Raw genomic sequence first — 23,965 nt, 5'->3', positions numbered from 1 at the left:
AATGCTATATTCCTACTTTCTCTCCATTCCCCTCCATGTCTTTAATATATAAATTATTATCAGTCACTTTCTTGAATATACACAATAACGCAGCCTCCACAGCTTTCTATGATAGCAAATTCCACAGGTTGATGACCCTCTGATGGAAGAAATGTTTTCTCAACTCAGTCCTAAGTGGCTTACCCGGTAGGAAAATTACATGTCAAGCCATACGCTGGCACCATCAGTAAAAAGCAATTATCCCAGTAACGTGCCATGGAGGGAGAGAAAGCGGAGAGTGTGGAAGGGAGAGGTGATTGCAGGCAGTGAAGGAAATGGTACAGTGGAAACGGATTCACCAGTAGCATTGAAAATGAAATTGGATGAGTGATTGAGAAGAAAGATAATTACAGGGATGTGAAGAAAGAGCAGAAGATTGAGATGAACTAAACTGTTGTTTGAAAGAGCCAGCACAGCTTCAATGAATTTTTTCTCTTATGGCAACCTGTGTCCATTTTCTTTTTGTAATTTTTGATCATTTTTATGTCCTTTCGGGAAGAATTGATAAATTCAATCTTTCCCCACCCACGTTTGACAAAAAGAGTGAGTTCCTCTTTATAAGTCAGCTGCTACTTGCTATATTAGACTGTCTACATTAATAGAGTGGTAGAGTCATACAGCACAGAAACAGACCCTTTGGTCCAACTCGTCCAAGCCGACCAGGTTTCCCAAACTAAACTACTCCCACTTGCCTGCATTTGGTCCATATCCCTCTCAACCGTTTCTATTCATGTACCTAAATGTTGCAACTGTACCTGCATTTACCACTTCCTCTGGCAATTCCTTCCACATACAAATCACCCTGTCTGTGAAAATGTTGCTCCTCAGGTCCATTTTAAATCTTTTTCCTCACCTTAAAAAATATGCCCTCTACTTTTGAATTCACCAACCCTAACCATGTATCACATAACAGGCTGCTGGGGTTATTTGGCAACATATCACTGACCACACTCTTTCCTCCTACTAGATCCAGCTCAAAGTATTTAAAGGCTTAAGGGCGGTAAAGGTTTAAAGGCTTAACCCATTTGCTGTAACAAAGGCTGATATCTTGTTCAGTTTTTTTTAATGGTACTTGCCTGCACCCTATCGGAAATATCCCCTAGTGATAGGGGATTCTTCAATCAGTGGAGCAGTTTCTGCAGAATGGTGTTGTGGTTCCAGGGTCAGGGATATCACTGAATGGCTGCAGGGTATTTTGAAAGGAGCGAGTAATAAGTTAGAGGTCATGGTACATATTCATATCAACAATATGGGCAAAGTGAGGAATGAGGTCTTGCTTCAAAAATTCAGGAAGTTGGCAGTAGATCAAAAGCAGGACCTTGACGGTTGTAATCTTTGCATTACTCCTGGTGCCATGTGCTAGAAATAAGAAAATAAGACAGATGAATGCATGGCTCAAGAGTTGGTGCAAAAGGGAGGGTTTGAGATTCCTGGATCACTGGGACAGTTTTGGGGAGGGTGGGACTTGTACATATGGAACAGTCTACGCCTGAACCACATTGGGACCAACATCCTTGCAACTAGTGCTGTTAGGAGGAGTTTAAAGTAGTCTGGCAGGGGGAGAGGATGCAGAATATTGATGAAATAAAGACTCATTTTGCTGCAGCAAAGGAAGCAAGTTCAGAGTGAGTTCAGCTATGTTGAGTGTCAAGAGAGTAAGGCAATGGTGGATGGTCTTTACTTTAATTATACATGTGTAGTAGGTAAGATTGGCGAGTTAAAGGTTTGGATTGATACATGGGAGTGTGATGTTGTTCCCATCACAGAAACATGGTTGAGAGAAGAACTGGACTGGCAACTCAACATTCCAGGGTATAGGATATTTAGGAAAGGGAGGAGGGTGTAAAAAGGGTGGTGGTGCAGCACTATTAATTAAGAAATTAATGGGCGGCACGGTAGCACAGTGGTTAGCACTGCTGCCTCACAGCGCCAGAGACCTGGGTTCAATTCACGCCTCAGGCGACTGACTGTGTGGAGTTTGCACATTCTCCCCGTGTCTGCGTGGGTTTCCTCCGGGTGCTCCGGTTTCCTCCCACAGTCCAAAGATGTGCAGGTCAGGTGAATTGGCCATGCTAAATTGCCCGTAGTGTTAGGTAAAGGGTAAATGTAGGGGTATGGGTGGGTTGCGCTTCGGCGGGTCGGTGTGGACTTGTTGGGCCGAAGGGCCTGTTTCCACACTGTAAGTAATCTAATCTAATCTAAAAATCAATTAGTGCAATAAGGAGAGATGATATCTTAGAAGGTCCTCAAATGAGGCTTTTAGGGTGGAATTTAGGAATGGTAAGGGGGCAGTCACATTACTGAGAGTGTATTGTAGGCCTCCAAAGAGTCAGTGGGAAATAGAGGAGCAAATATGTAGACAATTCACGGAGTGTACAAGAGTAAATATCAGGTAATTATACTAGAGGATTCAACTTTCCTAACATAAACTGGGATAGTCATAGTACAAAGTGTTTAGAGGGGCAGATTTATTGAACTATATGCAGGGGAGTTTTTTTGTATCAATATGTAGGAGGCCCAACAAGGGATGGCACAGCGCTGGATCTGGTTCTGGGGAAAGAAGCCAGACAAGGGTTCAACATGGCAGTGGGGGATCATTAGCGATCACACCACAGTATGGTTTAAATTTGTTTTGGACAAGGGAAAAAGATAGCTTTGGGTTGAGAGAAGGAAGATTTTATTAACATAAAGCAGGGTCTGGCCAAAGTTGACTGGGAAAATCTCCTTGCAAGTACATCTACAGCAGATCAATGTGGGGGTGAAGATCTTGACCCCCAGGTGGGTTCTCTCAGTTCCGTGATTGGTCAAATAATCAACAGGAATGTAGTCTGCTCCAGCAAGATTTCACCATTTATTTCAACGCTGGGCACACGTTTGTCCAGCAACACAGAGGTTAAAAGCTTCTGTGTTCCTTGGAGAAACTGCACAATTTTACTTCGAACAAAGGCAATTTTTAATATGTTTCTTAAGAAATAGTACAGCCTTAATTACAGAATAAATCCAATAAAATGTGATAATTGACATAATGGACAGCAGGTTAACTCAATGATATTTTCTGGAAAACAAAGTTGTTTACTACACATTTATCTCTTCCCACCTGCATTTCAAGGTTAACTAAAATAGTTAGTAACATCCAATCTAGCTTAGTTAATTCCATGCTGTGAAGGCTCCGTTGTCTGCTTTATCTTTTATTCAGTTAGTTCAGCAGGGCAGGAATGCAACCTGAAGCCATTTTGTTATATTACTTTGTATTGAGAAGCCATTTTGTTGTTAATAAAAACATGCATAAAAAAATGATTACTCCTGACAACAGTCTAATTCCAGATTTTAGATTCTCATCTCCCCACTTTGGTCATTCCATGACCACACCATAGGATGTGAGGGCATGGGTTAGATTAGTCCAACTGAATGGAAGCCCAAGACTGCCATATTTCCTCCTCCTCCAGGGAGGAAGCAGGGATAGGCAATGACACCTCCTCATCTTCAACTGAATGGAGAAGAAGCATTTTCTGGGTAGGACCGATGCTGTCAATAGATGCTAATATTTTAGCAGTAATACTTTAACAATAGCAATACCAACAAAAGACCAACTAAAACAATAGCAGCATATTGATCAGCCAATTGTACCATGAGCCAAAACCTCAATCTCCCCATCCTGCACCTTCAGTCATTTGGCTGACAAAAGTGCGGATGTGATCTATATGGCTAGTGATATTTTCGATGAGGTCAGTGACCACCATGATGCATTTGCCTTTGACGATGGTGCAAACTCCTCTTTTCTTTGCCAGTATGTAATCGAGGGGTAATAGGCGTAGTTCTGAAAGTATGTCCCTAATTCCTGCCAGGGCAGCAGCAATCTCATTATTCGAGAGGGTGAGACCGCAGATGAGATCATTTCAATTTTGATGGCTGGTAATTCCTGCAGATCCTCCTAAGGTAAAGGTACTAAGGAATGCATACCCCAGAGAGTCAGTCTTAGTGGAGCTCAAAGTCTTAGCTTTTCTCCAATGTGCGCAAAACTCAGGTCAGACAGGACGTTTAACAGGGAAATCCCAATCCCATTCCCAAGTAATCAGACAGGGAACCATGGTCGGAAAAAGTGTTCCTGCATTTACAGCACAGGGAGTGCCTATTTCATTAAGGACATCTTTGCCTTGGCTGAAAAAGATTAGTAACCAGGTTTAGTATAGATAATGGAGGGAGCTTCCCAATAAGAAGTGGCCCTGTCTTTGTGATTTCCTTGAACATATGGGTAGTCCATGGCTACAAAATATGGCTGTCTTGAGTGTTTATAAAGTCGTTTAATAGAAAGAGGTGGGTCTTTCACTAAGAGATGTGGTTATTATCCCACAATGGTTCCTTCCCACAATTGGGAAGATGTGGGTACCAATAGTGGTCTCATAATGAAGGTGGGGATAGATAATAATCAAAAGAAATATTATGTCCCGTAAATGCTTTAGTAGCCTTCCATACTCCTTCATTGGGATTCGGGAGGGGAAAAGGGGCCAAAAAGTCTTTCGCTGAAGTCAGGGCGTAACAGATCACTTCACCCTGCCAAATATTATATTGTGACTTTGGAGAAACAAATTGTTAGTTAAAGATAACTTTTCCTCTTTTGCTCTTTTGCAGTGTGACCTATTTGAAAGGGGGCAAGGCGCACCAGGGTCGCCCATAGCACAACTGAAATCAAACTGGCACACAACACCTCGACCGGGTAAAGACCATTTAGACTTGTTCTGTAAATGAATTGTTCAATCTTTTTGATGCAGTTGACCACTGCAACAGTAATTCTTGGTAACGTTCAGTTTCTCGGCACACAAGGGTTTTTTTTGGCATAGTTGGTACACAGTTGCTGGTTGCTCAGGATCGCACAGGTAAACTGTCCCTTCTTGTGCACCAATGCTGGCAATGGCAAGTCCACACAGCAGGACAATTTCAATCTTCATCATCTCCCCCCTTGCAAGGGGCTCATCTGATGAACTTGCAATGATGGAGATGAACACAGGTGGAATATTCGGCGATCTTAGCAGCAGTTGGGGTGGTGAGGAGGACCTGGAAGGGTCCTTCCCAACGAGGTTGGAGACTCAGAGAGCCCATTGTAATAAAGTATAAACCATTTCCCCCTTGCCCAAGTGTATACAAAATACACATAATCAATTAAAATAGGCAGCAGCAAGGAAGGAACACAAACTTGTCCAATAGGGGTCATCCACATTCTGTTTTATGTATTGAAGAAGTACCCTATTTAAGGCCATAGTTTGTGCTCTTCAGCAGGGGCTTCCCCTGTGAATTCTGTACCTTACCCAGGTCTGGCATACCCATCCTTATACTGTGTCTAACCGGGTTTTGCTGGGGGACTAGAAGTTTGGGGTGTAAGGCTGCCTGCTTTGTAGCTGCATTTACTTGCCCACTACTTTAGAAACAGTATCAGTTTCATCAGCATGAGCCGAACACCTTGATTACTGCCAGATTGATTGGACAAAACAGCATTACTATAACGCTGCCCCTCGGTGGTTAAAAATCTTCAATGTTCCCACAAGGTTCCAAAATCGTGGATCATATTAAAAGCACGATGAAGAGTCCCTTTCGCTAGGATGAAAGACATGTTGATTCCCCACATCAGCTCCAAGGTAACATTAAAGACACGTCACTCCCTAGTGGCCACATTTCAAAAGTTAAAGCAAGGGCCATACATTTGTCCCTGGGGGATTTTGCTGTCTTATTCCCAGTCTCAAAGGTGAAATGATGGGGCCTGCCTGTCCCCATTCACAGGGTCCCCTCGGGAAAAGGTTGCCCAGCAGTGGTCTTCGGGTGGGCCCTGAGGTAGGTTCCGCCCCCAGTGGATATCCTGGTTCAAATCAATCATATCTGATCCGGGAAACGGCATTTGGGATCACGAGGGCACTGGATATAATCAGTTTTACCTGTAACTTGCATTGTGGTTCAGTCTGATTCTGGCCATCCCAATAGAAAATCACTGCTCATCTCATTTGCGACTGGAAATTCCTGGACTGGTTCGTACTATTGGTCTGGATCATGTCAGCAACTCCAGGGGGAAAACATTGCAGTAGCATAGGGCTAAACAGAGGTAATTGAGCTTCTTGATTATTGTTCAGTTGTATATCACTTCCGTCAGGCAGATAGCCACATATTTCAGTCTTGCAACACAAGCCACTCGTACTCAGGCTACTGCCAGAATTTCACTGCATTTACATTTATATTACCTTTGGACATATTGAGCAAATTGGGCCGGTTTTATCGGCTATGAAGAATGGATGCTTCATTGTCAAAAGAAGGAAAGGTTTGCAATAAGTGGATGGTGTTCTGGGGACAATTAGGAGATGTTAGAGGCTCAGTGGGTATCCAGGAACAAAATCCCCATCCTCAAAAAGGGTCGGTGTGCCAGACATAGGCTCGGGATTCCTCGTAGAATCTAAGTTCTCTATTTTACAGTATTGTTGCTTTAATCCTGTTGGTGTATTTCTCAACCTTAATGGCCTTACACATTTTCTTATGTTGCTTTTTTTTTCGTATACCCATTCACAGTCACCTTCCAGCTTTTGGGAGTTCCATTTGCTAATATACCTCTATCCACCAATCACACGCAGAATTTCTTCAACTGGCCAGTAAGGTAGCTTTCCATTCTTTAGTTAACAACAAATTAATGCAGCCATGCTTCAAATTAATCATGAGACAATGAGACAGGTCACTGACAATGTGTAAAGGAATAAAAACGAGCGATCCTGCCAATTAATTTTGATTTTGTGATTCGGGCTAATACAATTGACTATTAAAAATAATAAATAAATAATAATCTGTAATTCAGAGCTGGAAAGTGAACAAGCAACTAAGACATTTTAAAAGTCATCAATATAAATTGGAAATTAATTTATTCAGTATTCAATTTTTAAAATGTAAAATGTATACAGTTTCCAACTTTGAAATCTACTATAATTACCCAGTTCTAGTCCCTTAATTCAAATCCAAGATTAGGTTCCTTAACTGGTCCTGACCAGTCATTGCTCATTTACAATGCTATAGATGGTAACAAAAAAGCTTCTAATGCATGAATAACGGCTGAATCCAAAGACACAGATATTTATCATAGGATATTAATTTTATCACATGATTTAACATAACCTAATGTTAAATTGAAACTTCAATTGTCATTGAGGGAGGGGGTTCCCTCAATAAAGCTATGACTCGCACATCATAATCATCAATGAAACACAGCAGTCTTAAAATTAATGAAACAAATGAATCTGAAACAAAAAAAAGGTTATAATCTTGTCTTCCTCTGTATGAAACTGATTTGAAATTGAATAAGGTAAGGATCCTTTCATGTAAGGATAAAAGAGATTAGTTAGAAACTGACAATAGGGCAGTCATGGCCTGGAAGAAGAACAGGAGTTAATATTTAATTTCATGATCACTGAAGGGTCCTTACCCTTAAAAGGAATCATGTTAAATTTCCAAAATGTAAATCAAATCCAAAACCTTCTTCATATCTCAGGTTTTAGCTTTTGTTTATTCCTTTGTTGTAAGGGTAATGAGGCCCTCACATTCCAGAACAGTCAATGTTAGGGCATTTAGTCTCATAAATCCTGGCTGTGGCACATAATTGCTTAACCAAGTGTGCAAAATCTAAATACCTCTCAGCCTTTGCACTTGCAATTCTAACAATATTTTCAAGGCAAGTTTTTCATGGCTCTACATTCGCCCACAACGCAGGGGAAATACAACAGAGTCTTTAATAGTTGCCCAATGTGTCATGTATGCCAAGTTCATTAAAGTCTGGACATCCTGAAGCAAGCAACTATAATTACAGCAGATTTGTGCTAGCCAATTAAAACTAATGTTGGGCACTCGAATGGATCGGGAGCATCTTGAAGCATGATGCGGATCTCAGTGTGGGTCCAGAGCTTATCAAATGGGGTATCACTTGTCATAACCCTGGGGCAAGCAAATTCTCTACTACTAATTTTGTAAAGATGCTTTCAGTAGAACTTTCTGTCCGGACACTAGGACCCTGTTGAGTACTTTGTGGCCGAGTAGCAAGAATTGTATCTGCATTTCTAAAAGCATTTTTGTCCCTGGCCAGCGATCAGTCAAATAATCAACAGGAATGCGGTCTGCTCCAGCAAGATTTCACAGTTTATTTCGACGCCAGGCACAAGTTTGTCCAGCAACACAGAGGTTAAAAGCTTCTGTGTTCCTTGGAGAAACTGCACAATTTCATTTAGAATAAAGGCAATTTTTTATATGTTACTTAAGAAATAGTACAGCCTTACAAGAAAAGGGATTGTGAGGATCATTACACTGCTTGACATAGGAAATAGGAGAGATCGGAAACTCTGTTGGACTTAAGAATGGACAAATCTTCTGGCTTGGATAAATTGCTGTGGGAAGCAAGACAGGAAATTGCAGAGGCTCTGGTCCAAATTTTTAATTTTTCTCTGGATGCGGGGGGAGTGCCAAAGATGGCTAACATGGTTCCACTTTTCAAAAGGGGTGGTAGAGATAGAAGATAGAACATAGAACAATACAACGCAGAACCATGAAATTAAGACCAGTGAGTCTCACATCAATAGTAGGAAAACTGTTGGAGAAAATTATTACCCATATAGAAAGGCATAGTTAACTAAGGACAGTCAGCATGGCTTTGTCAGAGAATTTGTTAGAATTTTTTGAAAATGTGATCAAGTGCATGGATGAGGAAAGTTCAGTTGATGTAGTTTATGTGGATTTTAGCAAAGCTTTTGACAAGAACCCACATGGAGACTGATTGAGAGAGTTAAAGCACATGGAATTCAGGAAAACTTGGTGAGGCAAATCAGAAATTGGCTTAGTAAGTTTGCACATTCTCCCCATGTCTGCATGGGTTTGGTCTGGGTGCTCTGGTTACCTCCCACAGTCCAAAGATGTGCAGGTTAGATGGATTGACCATGCTAATTTGCTCATAGTGTCCAGGGATGTGCAGTTTAAGTGGATTAACTATGGGGGATTCTGGGTTACAGAGATAAAGGCGGGGGGGGGGGGGGGGGGGGGGGGTGGATTTGGGTGGGTTTGTGTGGACTTAAAAAACTGAATGGCCTGTTTCCACACTGTAGGAATTCTATAATTCTAATAGGCAGCCGAGACTGGGTGAATGTTGAATGGGAGAGAGGCTGGAGGTGAGGGATGGACAGGCAGAGTCTGTGGCGGGGAATGGCAGGGGCTGAAGGCACCTGGCTACCTTCATCCTGTAAGGTATTCCTCCATGTGAGGTCTCCAGGAAATCTGGCTTCACAATATATCAGATGTCTACATGGTGGGTGAGACAGAATATTTAATAGTTCCACTGATTTCAATAAAATTTGTCAAAAAACATGAGACCCACACTGAGATCACAAACACTTTGAAATAATACTTTTTAATTTATCACCAGACTACCTTACAAACAGGAACACTTTTAGGAGCAACTCAATCTGAAGTACTTGCACTCACACTGATTAAGAAATAAAGAGGATATAAATTTACTAAAATCACAATAAATAAACTCTCTGTTTAGGCACTTGTACAATAGAATTACAGCATCAGGACTAGTAACAGAAAGCATAGTTTACATTCTCAAATTCATTCATAAAATTTGGACTAATTGATGCTTACAAGCATCTTCCAGATGTTAATAGATATTTAATTATGCTTACAAATGAGTAATCTTGTCAATACATTCACATGATTTCATAAAGATCTATTGTTTTGTTTTATTTCTACTAATTATCACCTACTATATCAATATCACATCATTGTATAATGTAATCGGTGGACTTCACAGGTAGTGCTGTTACTAACTACGTTTAGACTCATACCTTTTGCTTTCAAATAAAGTCAGAAAATAAACTGTGCATAATTTTGCTTTTGTAATTCAGATTATTAAGTGTCGCATGTATGCTAGAACATCCGAAAGACTCTGGTGTCTTAACAAGTTACAGCATTGGTCAATGCCAAGTATATCATGTTCATACACTTTCACATATTATTTGCAATGTTACAATAGTGACTATCCTTCAAAGCACTGTGTTAACTGGAAAGCTCTTTGGAACATCCAAACATTGTGAGCTATATAAGTGCAGGTCTTTCTTTTTATTTATAAAAGTAGAAATGTATATAATAAAAATGCATATGACTTAAACAGTGCCAATACCAGCAAGATCATAACTGATCCCTTTATACAGGAAGATTACAAATACATAGCTGGAACCAAATCTTTTAGTTCCATGTACATTCAGAGCAGGTATAATCCTTAAACAATAGGGCACTCAGGATTATTATTATCCAAGAAATACTGTGATATATAAATTGAACCTCAAAGGAAAATAAACAAAGAAATGAAACTATTTTTATTGCATTGCAACATTTCACTCTGCAATTATTATATCCATCCCTATGCTGCTAGACTGTCCAGGTTACAGTGACATTCTTTTCTTGGGTGGAGTTTTCCAATTCTTATTTTTAAATCTCACTTCTATAGGGTCAATGTTCTACTTTGCGCCTATAGTTTTAGTTCCCCACAGCTCGTGGCAGAATTCAGGCAACCTGAATGGTCTAAGTGAGGGAACAGAAGTGCTCTACTAAGAGAAATGGAAGTGAAAATTTGTCATTAATAAAAGAAGGAATTTAAGAATGTGACAAACAAAATACCACTATCACGTTGAGTGTTTCTTTAACAGCTTTTGCTAAATTAGCAGAATAGCTGCTTTCTTCACACTAAGACAACTCAAGTACTTAGGTATCTCATAGTCCATTGGTCTTAAATTGAACTCCCATTATCCTGCATTACTTTCCTCTGCCACGCTCTCCCAGGGACAAATGACTTCATTCACAGAATCCTTGTAGGTACGATGACAATCTTCATCCTCGTCCTCAGAATCTATGGGGTAAATTCTGCACTCGGATGGCATATCTACTTTGATTTGGAAAAAACTAAAAGAACAGAATAAAATATAATAAACCACTTAAATTTATTTTTAAAAGGTCATTGTTGTTCTAGGCTTTTTAATTGTTTAACGATTTGCCTCTAATTTCACTATGTGATCTTTTCAGCAAGCACTAACTCATGCTGAGAAACTGTTAAATGGGCACTAATGCTTTCCAAAAACTGAACCAAATCTATTCTTCATTGTTCAGTCAGATCATGGTAATGGATGTTGGTACAGTGCCAAACACAGGGATCACTGTTCAGACCATTTCTGTAGACCAGCTAGACTCCTTTGTTATCACTCTGAGGGAGGATTGTGTGGGGAATCAAGCCTCATGACTTCACAAACTGTACCAAAAGTGTAAATATTTTATTTAATCACCAAAATGGTTACTGGAATAATTGCACAGTAGACAATATCCCATCACCAAGTTGCCCTTTATTTACTTATGCACAATACATTGACTGTAGCCAGCCAGCTTAGAGTCAGTCCCCTTAACTGAGGGGATGCTAAATTCACTGTTAATTTTTTTTTCTCTGCGGGTGCAAGGGACACCATACGTTAGACAACAGGCAGGGCAGAGGCACTGTCCAACTGGACAGGGCAAGCGGACGGATGGAGGCTGAGTGGGGTGGGAGGAGAAAGACAGGTATGGGGGGAAACTGGCGCGAGGGGAGGGAGGGGGAGAATTCACTGTTATTTTTTTTTCTTCTTTTTTTTTAGTGAAAGACACAAAGTGCACCAATCTTTATTCAATTTCCACCACCAGGAAGATAGGAAATCACCCGGGTGGCCAGTGACAAACACTGCCCTTCACATCAAAGGGCAGTGCTGTGTGATCAAAACAGTGAAGGGGAGGGTAGGGACTAAATCAAAATAGAATTGGAGGGAGAAATTCACTGTTAATTTTTTTCTTTTTTTTTCTTTTTTTTTAAATATTAACCCCCTCACTACCACCTAAGTGCGGTAGTGCTTATTTTATCCCCAGCACCCATGGTGTGTGTGCGCAGGTGTGAGACACAGTGAGAGACACAAGGTGCACGAATCTTTATTCAAATTCCACCACCAGGAAGATAGGAAAACACCCGAGTGGCCAGTGACAAACACTGCCCTTCACATCAAGGGACAGTGCTGTGTGATCAAAACAGTGAAGGGGAGGGTAGGGACTAAGTCAAAATAGAATTGGAGGGAGAAATTCACTGTTAATATTGGTCAGCCAGGGCTTCCTGATTGGCCTGGGTTAACAACCCTAATCAAGGATCTCATAGGCAATAAGATCCAGCTGGTACCAATCACTACAGTTACTTCATGATTGTAACCTAGAGCAAAGGACATTTCTCCAAGTTTGTTTAATAAAGTCAGAAATAACTCATGTATTAAAAAGGGCATATTCTTTAAACAAGTTGTTAGCACATAAGCCACTGGTCAGAATTAAACTTAATCCTAAATATACACATTCACACATGATAAGAAGATAATGCAGCTCTGTAGAAATTTTATGGGTTTTTAAAAAAGGGTGCTAATGTCTTTCCATTTTCAGTTGTAAGTCAAAGAATTTAAAAAAAGAAAGACTTCTCATGACTCAGACAACTTCCTGTTATCAAAGCTGCAACGTGACTGTTGTAGAATTTAAATGTTGTTCAAATCAGACTTCAACTCAAGTCGAGTTGGTTATAAATGTTTCAACCGTAAGAGATCTTTGCAATTGATTCTGTTTTTGATTTTCTGCTATTTTCCAGAAGAATTAGAAACCAGCTTTTGCAGCCTGGAGTCTTTCTTCAACTTTCCCAACACAATTCACTGGGAAACATAGGAACTGCAGTTCAGAAACTGTTGCTGGGTAAACTTACACTCAGGGCCCTTTCCACCAGTCTGTCTAGTAATTAAATTAATAAAACCTGTCTTGTCTCTCAAAAGCTTTGATTCTCCACTTGATGTTTTGTAAGCATAAAATGAACTAAATTCTCATTGACCTTTGTGATGTTTTGGTTTCGAGAAATCACATGATAAAACATCTTGAACCAGATATGTCTAAACAGGTCTATATTCCAGTTCCTCATAGTCTGTAAATAAAACGTATTTATAACACTTTCTTAATCCAGAAATGCCAATGACATTTATAATGTCTCCATCACTGATTTCCTTTGCACGTGCTAATTTATTATCGCATGTGCCATCCCAACACACTACCCTGTTTTCACAGGATGGACTAGAGATTAGGATATCAAGGTTAATGGGACAAATATGAAGAAGTTAGATTGAATTATAGATCAGCCTTGATTTAATTGAGTAGGAGGAACAGATTCAATGATCTGACTGGCTTACAATTATTCCTAAAACTCTTCAAAGTGTCATCATTAGCTGAGAGCGGTTGAAAAGTGAAATTGCTTACTTGGACATTCTTCTTGTCTTTTGTTGTAGCTGCTTCTCTGCCCCATTCAGAGGTTGGATTTTTCGATTGTTCAATGAGATGCATTTGGGAGACAATGTTGCAAAGACTGGTGAATTTGAAAATCCCCGTTTCAAAAACCTGCTGAAGGACAGAGTCATTTTGGATTTCTGAGAAGGTTTGGTTTCCACGGGCCCAGGTATCTGGTTGCAGGTGCTTGATTCAGATTCAACAGACAACTCAGTATTTTCAGCAACTGAGGAAAATTGATTAGAGACCAAATGATTTTGCTGCCATTTTCTTCCCGTTGTTGGGGTACTGTCTAATGCGACACTGATCGGTGAGGGGCAGAAGGCACTATTTGCTACTGGGATGTACCTGGGTGTGCGGAAGGGCAGATCACTGTTGGCAGGATTGGATAAGGATGGACTCAGGGAACAAGGTGAGATACATAGGCCTGTGTACACCGTCAGGTGGGAAACAGGTGCAGTAAACCTACATATCTATAAAAATATAAGAAAAATGATTTAGAGCACAAGAACATAATAATAGCAGCAGTAATAGTCTATTTGGCTCCTCCAACCTGCAAGGCCATTCAGTAAGATCAGGGAAATATATACTGATCTCAGTCTTGAATTTACTCAATGACTGAGCATCTCTGAGCCTTTCTTGTACCATTTTCTGGTTGCCACCAGCACAACCCTTTCAATACAAAAAAACCTTGAAGCCTGACAGACACCAGGATTATGTTGAAACTATAAAAGAGAATTTAGAGAATAATGCATTGGATCACACAATTGATTCTTTTTGTCTGTGTAGCGAGTAAATTAAATAAAAGAAACCATTTTTTATTTGGAGTTATGACATTGCAGGAATAAATTTCCTTTCATTTGTTGGGGGACTTGTTGGCCATAAGATCAAATTGAAAATGTGTTGCTGGAAATACGCAGCAGGTCAGGCAGCATCCAGGGAACAGGAGAATCGACATTTCGGGCATAAGCTGCGCATTTCCAGCAACACATTTTCAGCTCTGATCTCCAGCATCTGCAGACCTCACTTTCTCCATAAGGTCGAATTGTTTTGAGAAGTTGTTCACCAGTAGCTGTTGTTCATGGTGTACTCCATAGTGCCTTTTATGACCTGTTGCCATAGCTGCAGGGTGAGGAAATCGTGATCATACTTTGTATAGAAATATATTGGGGGTTGCTAAATCTACATCCATTTTGTCATTCTGCTGTCGTGAGCATAGTGAGAATCCACTAGAAATGCCTGTTTCCACATTGCAAGCCTGGAATTCCAAACATGGTCTGTGCATTCCAGTTTGCAGAAGGCCGTGTGTTACCAAGAGAAGGCCATTGCTATAAGAGCGGGGTGTTGAATGTTACTGTTACCACTGCCTCAGTGAGTCGTCACTATAGATCTTTCTGATCTCTATATCCTGTGAAAGCTGCTAAAGCAGCTGCTTGCACGGTGCCGAAGAATGGTTACAGAGAGAGAGGCCATTTGTTCATCAGGTGTGTGTAAATTCTCTACAACAGCAACTCATTTAATCCCACTTCCTCATCTTTTCCCCATTGCCCGACAAATGATACTCTACAAACAGCAATCGAATCCTGTTTGAACTGATTCTTTTCATACGCATCCTTTGTGGGGATTCTGGGTGATTTTTCTTTCTCTCTATAAATGGAAGATCTCGCTATGATAAGGTCAGAAACAGAGTACTTTTCATGATCCCAAAATGCATTGGAAAATTCAGTATGAATATGACCCAGTGTGAAGTCAAGAGAGATGATTGACAAGCAGTGGTTGTGTACTTTGTCATATAATAAGCACTAACTACTGATGGACATTTATGTGTTCCATCACGTGAGGTTTCTGGTCAGAAATCCACTGAACGTTAAAATGGGGGAAAATATATAATGAATGTTACCATCACTCATTTCACACTATCACATAAAGTCCCTCCACTGGCAATTGAGCTCTATTGATACGTAATTCTGAAAGCAGTCTGAATAAAAAGAAGAGAAATGTAATGGATTTGAATGTTGGTTTCTAACATTCAAATAATTACAACATCCTTCTGGACTGTTTATGTAGCATGTAACCTTCTGTAGTGTTAATCTACCAAAACTGATCAGTAACTAGGTATTTGTAATTGATCCAAAGATTGTAAATTAATGAAGGAACTCAAACATCATAATCTGCCTATAGTATGTGAAAGGATTATGAATTCCGAGAGAGAATTGTTACTCTGCACTCAGTATCTATGTATTTTGTCAACAGTTAGCTATGAATTTGCTATTACTTTATATCGCACCAGAGTAGAGCAGTGGTGGAGGTTCATGAAGTGTAGAGATGCTTAGGAGGAGTAGGGAGGTTGTGGATCATTGGAGGAAGGCTTGTGAAGGACTTGGAAAGGTATTCTGAAAAGGGTTAAGGAGATTGAGTAGTAGTTAGGGAGATTGAGGAGTGTTGGGGATTTCAGGAAGAGTGAGGAAGTTGAGGAACTTTGGGAGTTGAGGAGAACTATGGAAGCTAAGGAGCTTTGGGGGAGGAGGTAGCAGAAAAGTTGGAATGTTGAGGAAGAGTGGGGAGTTGGGGAGTTTTGGGGGGGTTGGAGGAGCATGGAGATGTTGTGGAGGAGACAGCTAGTTAAGGAGCATGTCTCAACTAGTGAAAACATCCTCTCTGCATCTAGTCTGTCCAGCCTGTTAGAATCCCCTCTCATCCTTTTAAATTCCAGTGAATACAAGCCAAGTCGAACCAATCTTTCCTCAAAGGGTAGTCCTGCCATCTATAGTAGCAGCCTAGTGAACTTCCACTGCACTCTCTGTGTGGCAAATATATCCTTTTTTACACAGGGAGACCAAAACTCTGTGCAACACTCCAAGTATAGTCTCACCAAGGTCCTGTCCAATTGAAGCAAAACCTCCCTACTTCTGAACTCAAATCTTCTTGCAATGAAGGCCAACACACCTTTCTAATTGCTTGCTGCACCTGTCTATCTATTTCCATTTACTGGTGTGCCAGAACACCCTAATACCTTTGTACTTTCACACTTTCCAATATATTATCATTTAAATGATACTCTTCCATTTACAGTATTCTGAAGTGTACACCTGCATGTAGCCATGTTGTACTGCATCTGCCATGTGTTTCTCACTGACTCAACTTGTCTAAATCACCATGACGTCTCCTTCCAACCTCCTCATAACTCATAATTCTGTCCAGTTTTATGTCATCGGGAAATTGCAATTTTCAAATATATTATGAAAAGTTTGGGCCCAAGCACCGATCCTTGTAGTACCCCACTAGTCACTGCTTGCCACTCAGGAAAAAAACTATTTATTTCCCACTCTTTGCCTCTTGCCTGTCCACCAATTCTTAACCCATGAAAATATATTACCTCCATTCCATGTGGAACATAGAACATAGAACAATACAGCACAGAACGGGCCCTTCGGCCCACGATGTTGTGCCGAACATTTGTCCTAGCTTAAGCACCTATCCATGTACCTATCCAATTTCCGCTTAAAGGTCACCAATGATTCTGACTCTGCCACTCCCACAGGCAGCGCATTCCATGCCCCCACCACTCTCTGGGTAAAGAACCTACCCCTGACATCCCCCCTATACTTTTCACCCTTCACCTTAAATTTATGTCACCTTGTAACACTCTGTTGTACCCGGGGAAAAAGTCTCTGACTGTCTACTCTATCTATTCCCCTGATCATCTTATAAACCTCTATCAAGTCACCCCTCATCCTTCGCCGTTCCAATGAGAAAAGGCCTAGCACTCTCAACCTATCCTCGTACGACCTATTCTCCATTCCAGGCAACATTCTGGTAAATCTCCTCTGCACCCTCTCCAAAGCTTCCACATCTTTCCTAAAGTGAGGCGACCAGAACTGCACGCAGTACTCCAAATGTGGCCTAACCAAGGTCCTGTACAGCTGCAACATCACGACTCTTGAATTCAATCCCTCTGCTAATGAACGCTAATACACCATAGGCCTTCTTACAAGCTCTATCCACCTGAGTGGCAACTTTCAAAGAGCTACGAACATAAACCCCAAGATCCCTCTGCTCCTCCACCTCACTAAGAACCCTACCGTTAACCCTGTATTCCGCATTCTTATTTGTCTTTCCAAAATGGACAACCTCACACTTGACAGGGTTGAACTCCATCTGCCACTCCTCAGCCCAGCTCTGCATCATATCTAAGTCCCTTTGCAGCCGACAACAGCCCTCCTCACTATCCACAACTCCACCAATCTTCGTATCGTCTGCAAATTTACTGACCCACCCTTCGACTCCCTCTTCCAAGTCATTAATAAAAATTACAAACAGCAGAGGACCCAGAACTGATCCCTGCGGAACTCCACTTGTAACTGGGCTCCAGGCTGAATATTTGCCATCTACCACCATTCTCTGACTTTGACCGGTTAGCCAGTTCTCTATCCAACTGGCCAAATTTCCCTCTATCCCATGCCTCCTGACTTTCCGCATAAGCCTACCATGGGGAACCTTATCAAATGCCTTACTAAAATCCATGTACACTACATCCACTGCTCTACCCTCATCCACATGCTTGGTCACCTCCTCAAAGAAGGTGTTTTAACTTTGCTCATTAACATCTTATCAAAAGCTTGCTGAAAATCCAAACAGATCACATCCGATGGTTCTCCCTTATCTATTAGACCTTACATCTTCAAAAATTTTTGAAGTTATATCCTCAAAACACTCCAGTAGATTGATTAAGCATGATTTGCCTTTCATTAACGTTTGCTGCCTTTATCCATTTTAGCTTCTGTTTTCTTACGCATTGACAAAGATTATATTACTTGATACTACGTAAAAGGAAAATCCCTTGCATTCTTTCATTCTCTAGTTTAGTTTTACATTTTTAGAGGAAATCTATTTCTGGCACAGCCATTAAAAGGAAAACAAGTTACACACAGCTCAGGACAACATCAGCTCACCAAATTGTGAACAACAGGATATAACAGCAAAAACCACTTCCTACAAAAAAAACCCATTGTGGCAGGACAGGGCCACAAGTGCATCTGATTGTAGAATGGCATAGGCACATTCTTAGCATCAGGCGTCCTTCCTTCCTTAAAGCCAAGATATTGGGTCCCAAAACAGTCCAGTCACTCACCATATCATCAGTTGGAGCTTTCTAATCATTTCCAGCTTAGTGCAAGATGAAGGCATACTAAATACTAAGTCAACCACTGATATAGGCAATATCAGAGCCTGCACAAAAGGGTTAGGAAAATGTTTCTGCTAAGAAAAATGTAGGTGTTAGATTTTCAAATAGAGATGCAAAAAGGCATCAGATCAAGATCAACTACAATGGTGGCATTCATGGAATGAAAAGAATCTTTGATCACCAGTGCGTGAAAGACACAATGAAAATGAAGCAGATTTGAAGTGATTTAATGCAACACACAACAGCAAACGTGAATAAACCTGAGTTTGACGCAACATCATCCAGACGTAACAGAAATCACACAAAGCAGATGTGCAATGATTGATACGACTTTATTTTTATTAAATGAACATGAAATAAGATCTGCAGACAAGAGACGTCATTCTGAAAATCCACCTCACACTCTTTCAGAGGAGCTCTAATTTGTGGAATTTAGTTTTTAAAAGTACCATGTGTAGCATACGTCCAGTGTTTATCACATAATGTCATTTAGGACCAAATAAAACAGAGTGCTGGAGAAACTCAGCAGGTCTGGCAGCCTCTGTGGAGAAAGCAACAGAGTTAATATTTCGAGTCTGGTCTGACTCTTCGTCAAAATTCAGTTCCCAAATTCAAACCTAAAGAAGAGTCATACTGGACTCAAAACGTTAACTCTGTTTCTCTCTCTACAGAAGCCGTTGGACTTGCTGAGATTTTCCAGCATTCTCTGTGTTTCTTTCAGATTTACAGCATTTTGTTTTTAGTTTTTAAGACCAGAACTAGGTTAGATGTCAGAAGGTGTTTCTTTTGTCAGGGGTTTGTGGGCCTGTAATTTGTGGAATTTCTTCAGTTGAGGGTTGTTCCTATTGTTGGCTGGGTCAGAGATCATCTTGGATGAATACAATAATCAGGCCCAGACTGCTCTCTTGAACCATTTGCTATTTCCTAAGAGAAGAATTTTCCACATTTTTCAGCTTTGTTGAACTAAGTTTATATCATTATTTTGCCTCCCCCATATATATATACGTAGTGAGGCACAAAGCATCATAGTTACATGGGACCAGTATTGACCAGTTGATCTTTCGTATTCAGTGTTTGTATATTGAACTCGAAGGGGGGGGGGGGGGGGGGACTGCCTCCTTCTACATCATTAGGTCTCTGGGATGTTTTCAGATTTTTGATGAGAAATTTCAGCTTGTGTTACTGTCACTAATCACTATAGTTATAAATACTCCTTCAGTTCTGATGAAGGGCTTTTGCCCGAACCATCGATTCTCCCGCTCCTCGGATGCTGCCTGACCTGCTGTGTTTTTCCAGCACCACACACTCGACTCTAAACTGCAGCATCTGCAGTCCTCACTTTCGTCTATTTTACCTTGTTGCTGGAAGATGGAGCCTTTGATAACAGTGGTTAGATTGTTTGCAGCATACCCGTGAAAATAACTGCAATGTCATTTCTTGTTTGCAACATGCAATGAAAACAAGAAATTACCATGGCAGTTTGAAGGATATATCACAGTAGCAATCTGTTTCAATAACCTTGTGTAACTGTCACTTTGGTATGAATCATGTGGGATACTGGAATTCCAGTTACTTGTCCAAACCCTTCATTCTCCTATTTGTTTTACTAATGCCAATTTTGGCTTTGAGGAAACCTGTCCCCAGGTGGTTGCTCTGGTTAAATTGGGCTTTGCAAGAAAGCAACTCAGGGACTGGCTACTCTCCAATCTCTCTGGTACGGTGGGCTCTGCGGCTCCCTCCCACGCCACAGTGACCCAGCTGTAACCAGCAATTACATGGTATATGGATCACAAAACCAACTTCTCCCTGTTCAATAACACCCTGATTTAGTCTCATACTCCAGCACGTCATCACTGCAGCTGAACCAGTAATACAAGCTGGATTGACTAGTTTAAAACTATAAGATTGTTTACTGCACAGACAATTAGACTGGAATAAAATATCTCCAACACTATAAGTTCAAACTTGCCTCAAAACAGGTTGTAATGATGCAGGTAAATTACTTGAGCCTGTTTCTGGAGTTTGTAAAACTGAATGGATGCATTATAACAGACTCTTATCTGATAAATAGCCTCCCACATCTTTTGTTGCCTTGTAGGAAGCTGTTTGCTGTATTGTATATAAAGCTCTTCATGACCTATGGATTATACTCTATAAAGCCTCCTATTACCACTGTGTTATCTTATGTATAGCTTCCTTATGTGTTTTCTTAGAGGCAATTCATTCTTACTGCATGTTCTGTAGTTTGTATGTGGGACAGTATACTACCCTATAATTTGATTTACTTTTATTTTAGTGAATCAGTATCATGGTGAGCTTAGTTTACTTTGTAAAGTTTGCAGAACCTCTTAACTATGTTATATGATATTTTCAGAGCAGATTGTGACTGAGAAACTAACAACATTGCACAAAAAGTAAAAAACAAAGATGTAAGACTGTTTATGCATATCCGACGGGAAGATGACAGGGCTACCTAAATAACAGCAAGGGACAGAAATGAGACCAACACAATGACCTTTTCAAAACAGAAGCATGAGAGAGGCTGCTGAAGCCAGAGAGTCTTTCCTACTGATGGTGAATAATGTGTACTGTCACGGACTACCCACGGGAATATGCTTGAGATGAAAAAACTTGATATAACTCTTTCCAGACCCTCTTGCTCCCAACCAGATGTTTCAACCACAATTTCAGGATACCCAAACCAACGTCATATTCAAGTACAAAGATCTTTTATAACAAGAATAAATTATTTTAAACGATTTCCAGAAACAAAACACAATTGCGATTTGAGGTGGTGATTTGATTCTATCAAACAGAAGCCCCCTGCTTTCTCTAGAACTAGTCTATTTATATACAATGGGTATAAAAATTATTGGATATTAGGCAGGAGGGAGAAATAAACAAATTAAATTCCCTCAACAATTATATATTAAAGACTTCAAACATTCAGGGCTGTTGGCTTACAATTACAAGATAATTTAAACTGTTCTCAAGCCATATCTTTTATTAGTACAACCACTTATATAGTAATTACTGCCTAAATAAAAGTATTCATAGTGCAGCCAAGAAGAAATATTTTAAAACAGCAGCAACAAACAATGCTGTTAACTTTAATATCGCTTTGGTTCCTTTCTGACGTACATATTGAATCATTTTACTTAAAGAATGTGGGTTGACAGAGTCATGAGACACATACAGTGGAAGATCTGAAGATATGTCACTATAGAGACGGTTGCTGATAATCTCTGATGGCTTAAGTAGTCTTCCCTCACTCACCGCAGACAGTTCACACTCTCAGTACAGCAAATGTCCAAAATTCTCAACACCACTGCAGGGACAATGGAAAATGTTCATGCAAAGTTTGAGGAGTGTCAGCAGTGCCAACAGTGCCTCACACCCACCTGAACATCAAACTACGCTGTGAGGTTTTGTGTGAAGTGGCCTCTGTACAAGAGCAGCATTTGGTTGCTCTGGTTTTGTGCTGAGTTTCCATGATCATGAGGCAAAAACCTGAGTACAAGACTGCCATAACCTATGTTGTTTCAGCTTGTTAACTTATTCTCACTGTGTCACAGCTTTAGTAACTAACAGACAGAAATTATCTAAAAGGTATGACTGAAGTTGTTCATAGCTAATTTTCGTAAAACAAGCATTTATCTTGACAGCAGCATTGGGATGTTAATAAACTTGACACAATTTCACATTTAAGACTTGAGATGGGCTAGGTAATTAATCTACACCTGTATTTATATTGCATTCTGTCACTAGATTTTTAAGTGCAATTGTTATTCTTTATTTTTATGATTTTTTTTGGAGAATATTTTTCTGCTCCCCTTCTCATCAGCCCTTGAGACCTGGTACCCATTACTTTACAGCTCCCCTGAGATGTCAATGAGCCATGTGACCAGGTTGAACTTTTCCATACATTGGAACCAGAGTAGGCCATTCATCCCCTCAAGCCTGTTCCACTGATCTGTGGCCTAACTCCACATACCTGCCTTTGGCCCATATCCCTTAATACCTATGCTTAACAAAAAAAAATCCATCTCAGATTTAAAATTAACAACTGGCCGAGCATTAGCTGCTGTTTGTGGGAGAGAGTTCCAATCCTCTACCTCCCTTTGTGTGTAGAAGTGCTTCCTAACATCCTGCCTGAATGGTCCAGCCCTAATTTTTACATTGCCCGTTCCCTAACTTTGGAATCCCCAACCAGTGGAAATAGTTTATTTTTAACTGCCCTGACATTTCCTGTTAGTATATTGAAGACTTCGAACAGATCACCCTTAACCTTCTAAATTCTACAGAAACCAAACCTAATTTGTACAATGTTTCCTCACAACTTAACCCTGAAGACCTGATATCATTATTGTAAGCCTACATTGCTCCCTCCAAAGCAATCCTTCCTAAGTTGTGGTGCCTAGATCTGCTCACAGTATTCCAATTGGGGTTTAACCAGCATTTTTTTTAATAACTACAGCATAAATTCTGTGTCCTTGAACCCTAATTATCTAGATATAAAGGCCATCTATTAGTCTTCTTGTCGCTAAGTTGCCTGTCCAGCAATGTGTGTGAGGAGTAGATTTGTAAAGACCCACCTTCAGAATCCCTCCACCCACCAATGCAGGGTCTAAAATAATGAGCTGAAGACACATAATATTAGATCTCACCAATAAACAGCAAAATCTTCAGCTTGTACATCAACTATCACTGGCTCCTGTGTTTTCAGTAGCCATTATTTAAATTTGCATAGACATTAACTGGTATGGTTTCAGATAGGCACATACTCAGGACTCGAAGGGAAATGTAGAAATATGAGATGGTGATGGGCTTGTGATTGTGGAGATTCTTGAAAGCTGAGGTGTGTCATGGTATGGTTTATGGGAGGGGATGCAGGCCGGTATGCGAGGTGGTTGGATAGACAGAATGGTGGTGTAAGGAACTGGGAAGGTTGGGCTACACATGAAAACCAATAGAAAACCAAATGCATCAATCAATCTCAATGAACAATTTGATAATGGGACACTGCTTGCATGAAAATAATTCTTTGACAATCCCTGCAAAGCAAATTATGCAGCTGAAATCTAAATGACATGTTGTTGGTGCAGTTGTACTGAGAGCAACAACTTGTACTTTTAATTTTGTTTTTACTGAGGGTAAAACATACCAAGGTGCTTCACATAAAAGTATTGTCAAGCAAAAGCTAGCATTAAGGCTGATTTTGCAGCCTTCCTGCCAATATACATCAGGCAGAAAATTACTTGCACAGAACCTGTTTCTAAAGGACAAAGCTCTGTGCTGGGACCTCATGCTTAAAAAATTACCGTTTAGCTTCAGCTGGGATCACAGACTCTTGCTCCTGAG

The 23,965-nt window shown here is 40.4% G+C and overlaps 1 protein-coding gene and 1 long non-coding RNA gene across 6 annotated transcripts in view; one reads left to right on the top strand and one right to left on the bottom strand.

Moving 5' to 3' along the window:
• LOC122562263 (uncharacterized) overlaps positions 1–14,252 on the top strand; it is a 51,626-nt gene extending 37,374 nt beyond the window's left edge. For 3 of the 4 annotated variants that reach the window (XR_015761435.1, XR_015761436.1, XR_006315269.2), the window contains 2 exons: positions 4,669–4,753; positions 13,422–14,252. This is a non-coding gene — a long non-coding RNA (uncharacterized LOC122562263). Of the gene's footprint in view, positions 1–4,668; positions 4,754–5,579; positions 5,670–13,421 lie in introns of all 4 variants that reach the window. The other variant, XR_015761437.1, reaches the window with a different exon arrangement.
• rgs9b (regulator of G protein signaling 9b) overlaps positions 9,433–23,965 on the bottom strand; it is a 92,685-nt gene continuing 78,152 nt past the window's right edge. For both annotated transcript variants that reach the window (XM_043715031.2, XM_088000724.1), the window contains exons 18-19: positions 13,393–13,892; positions 9,433–11,004 (exon numbers count right to left, since the gene is read on the bottom strand). In XM_043715031.2, the coding sequence (XP_043570966.1) occupies positions 10,848–11,004; positions 13,393–13,892 (657 nt within the window). In that variant the 3' untranslated portion in view covers positions 9,433–10,847. The remainder of the gene's footprint in view (positions 11,005–13,392; positions 13,893–23,965) is intronic.

This window comes from Chiloscyllium plagiosum, unplaced genomic scaffold (genome assembly GCF_037043375.1).
Source record: "Chiloscyllium plagiosum isolate Xiang-an unplaced genomic scaffold, Cpla_swu_hap1 HiC_scaffold_25, whole genome shotgun sequence".
NCBI lineage: Eukaryota > Metazoa > Chordata > Chondrichthyes > Orectolobiformes > Hemiscylliidae > Chiloscyllium > Chiloscyllium plagiosum.
This window is presented reverse-complemented; position numbering and strand designations above follow the sequence as displayed.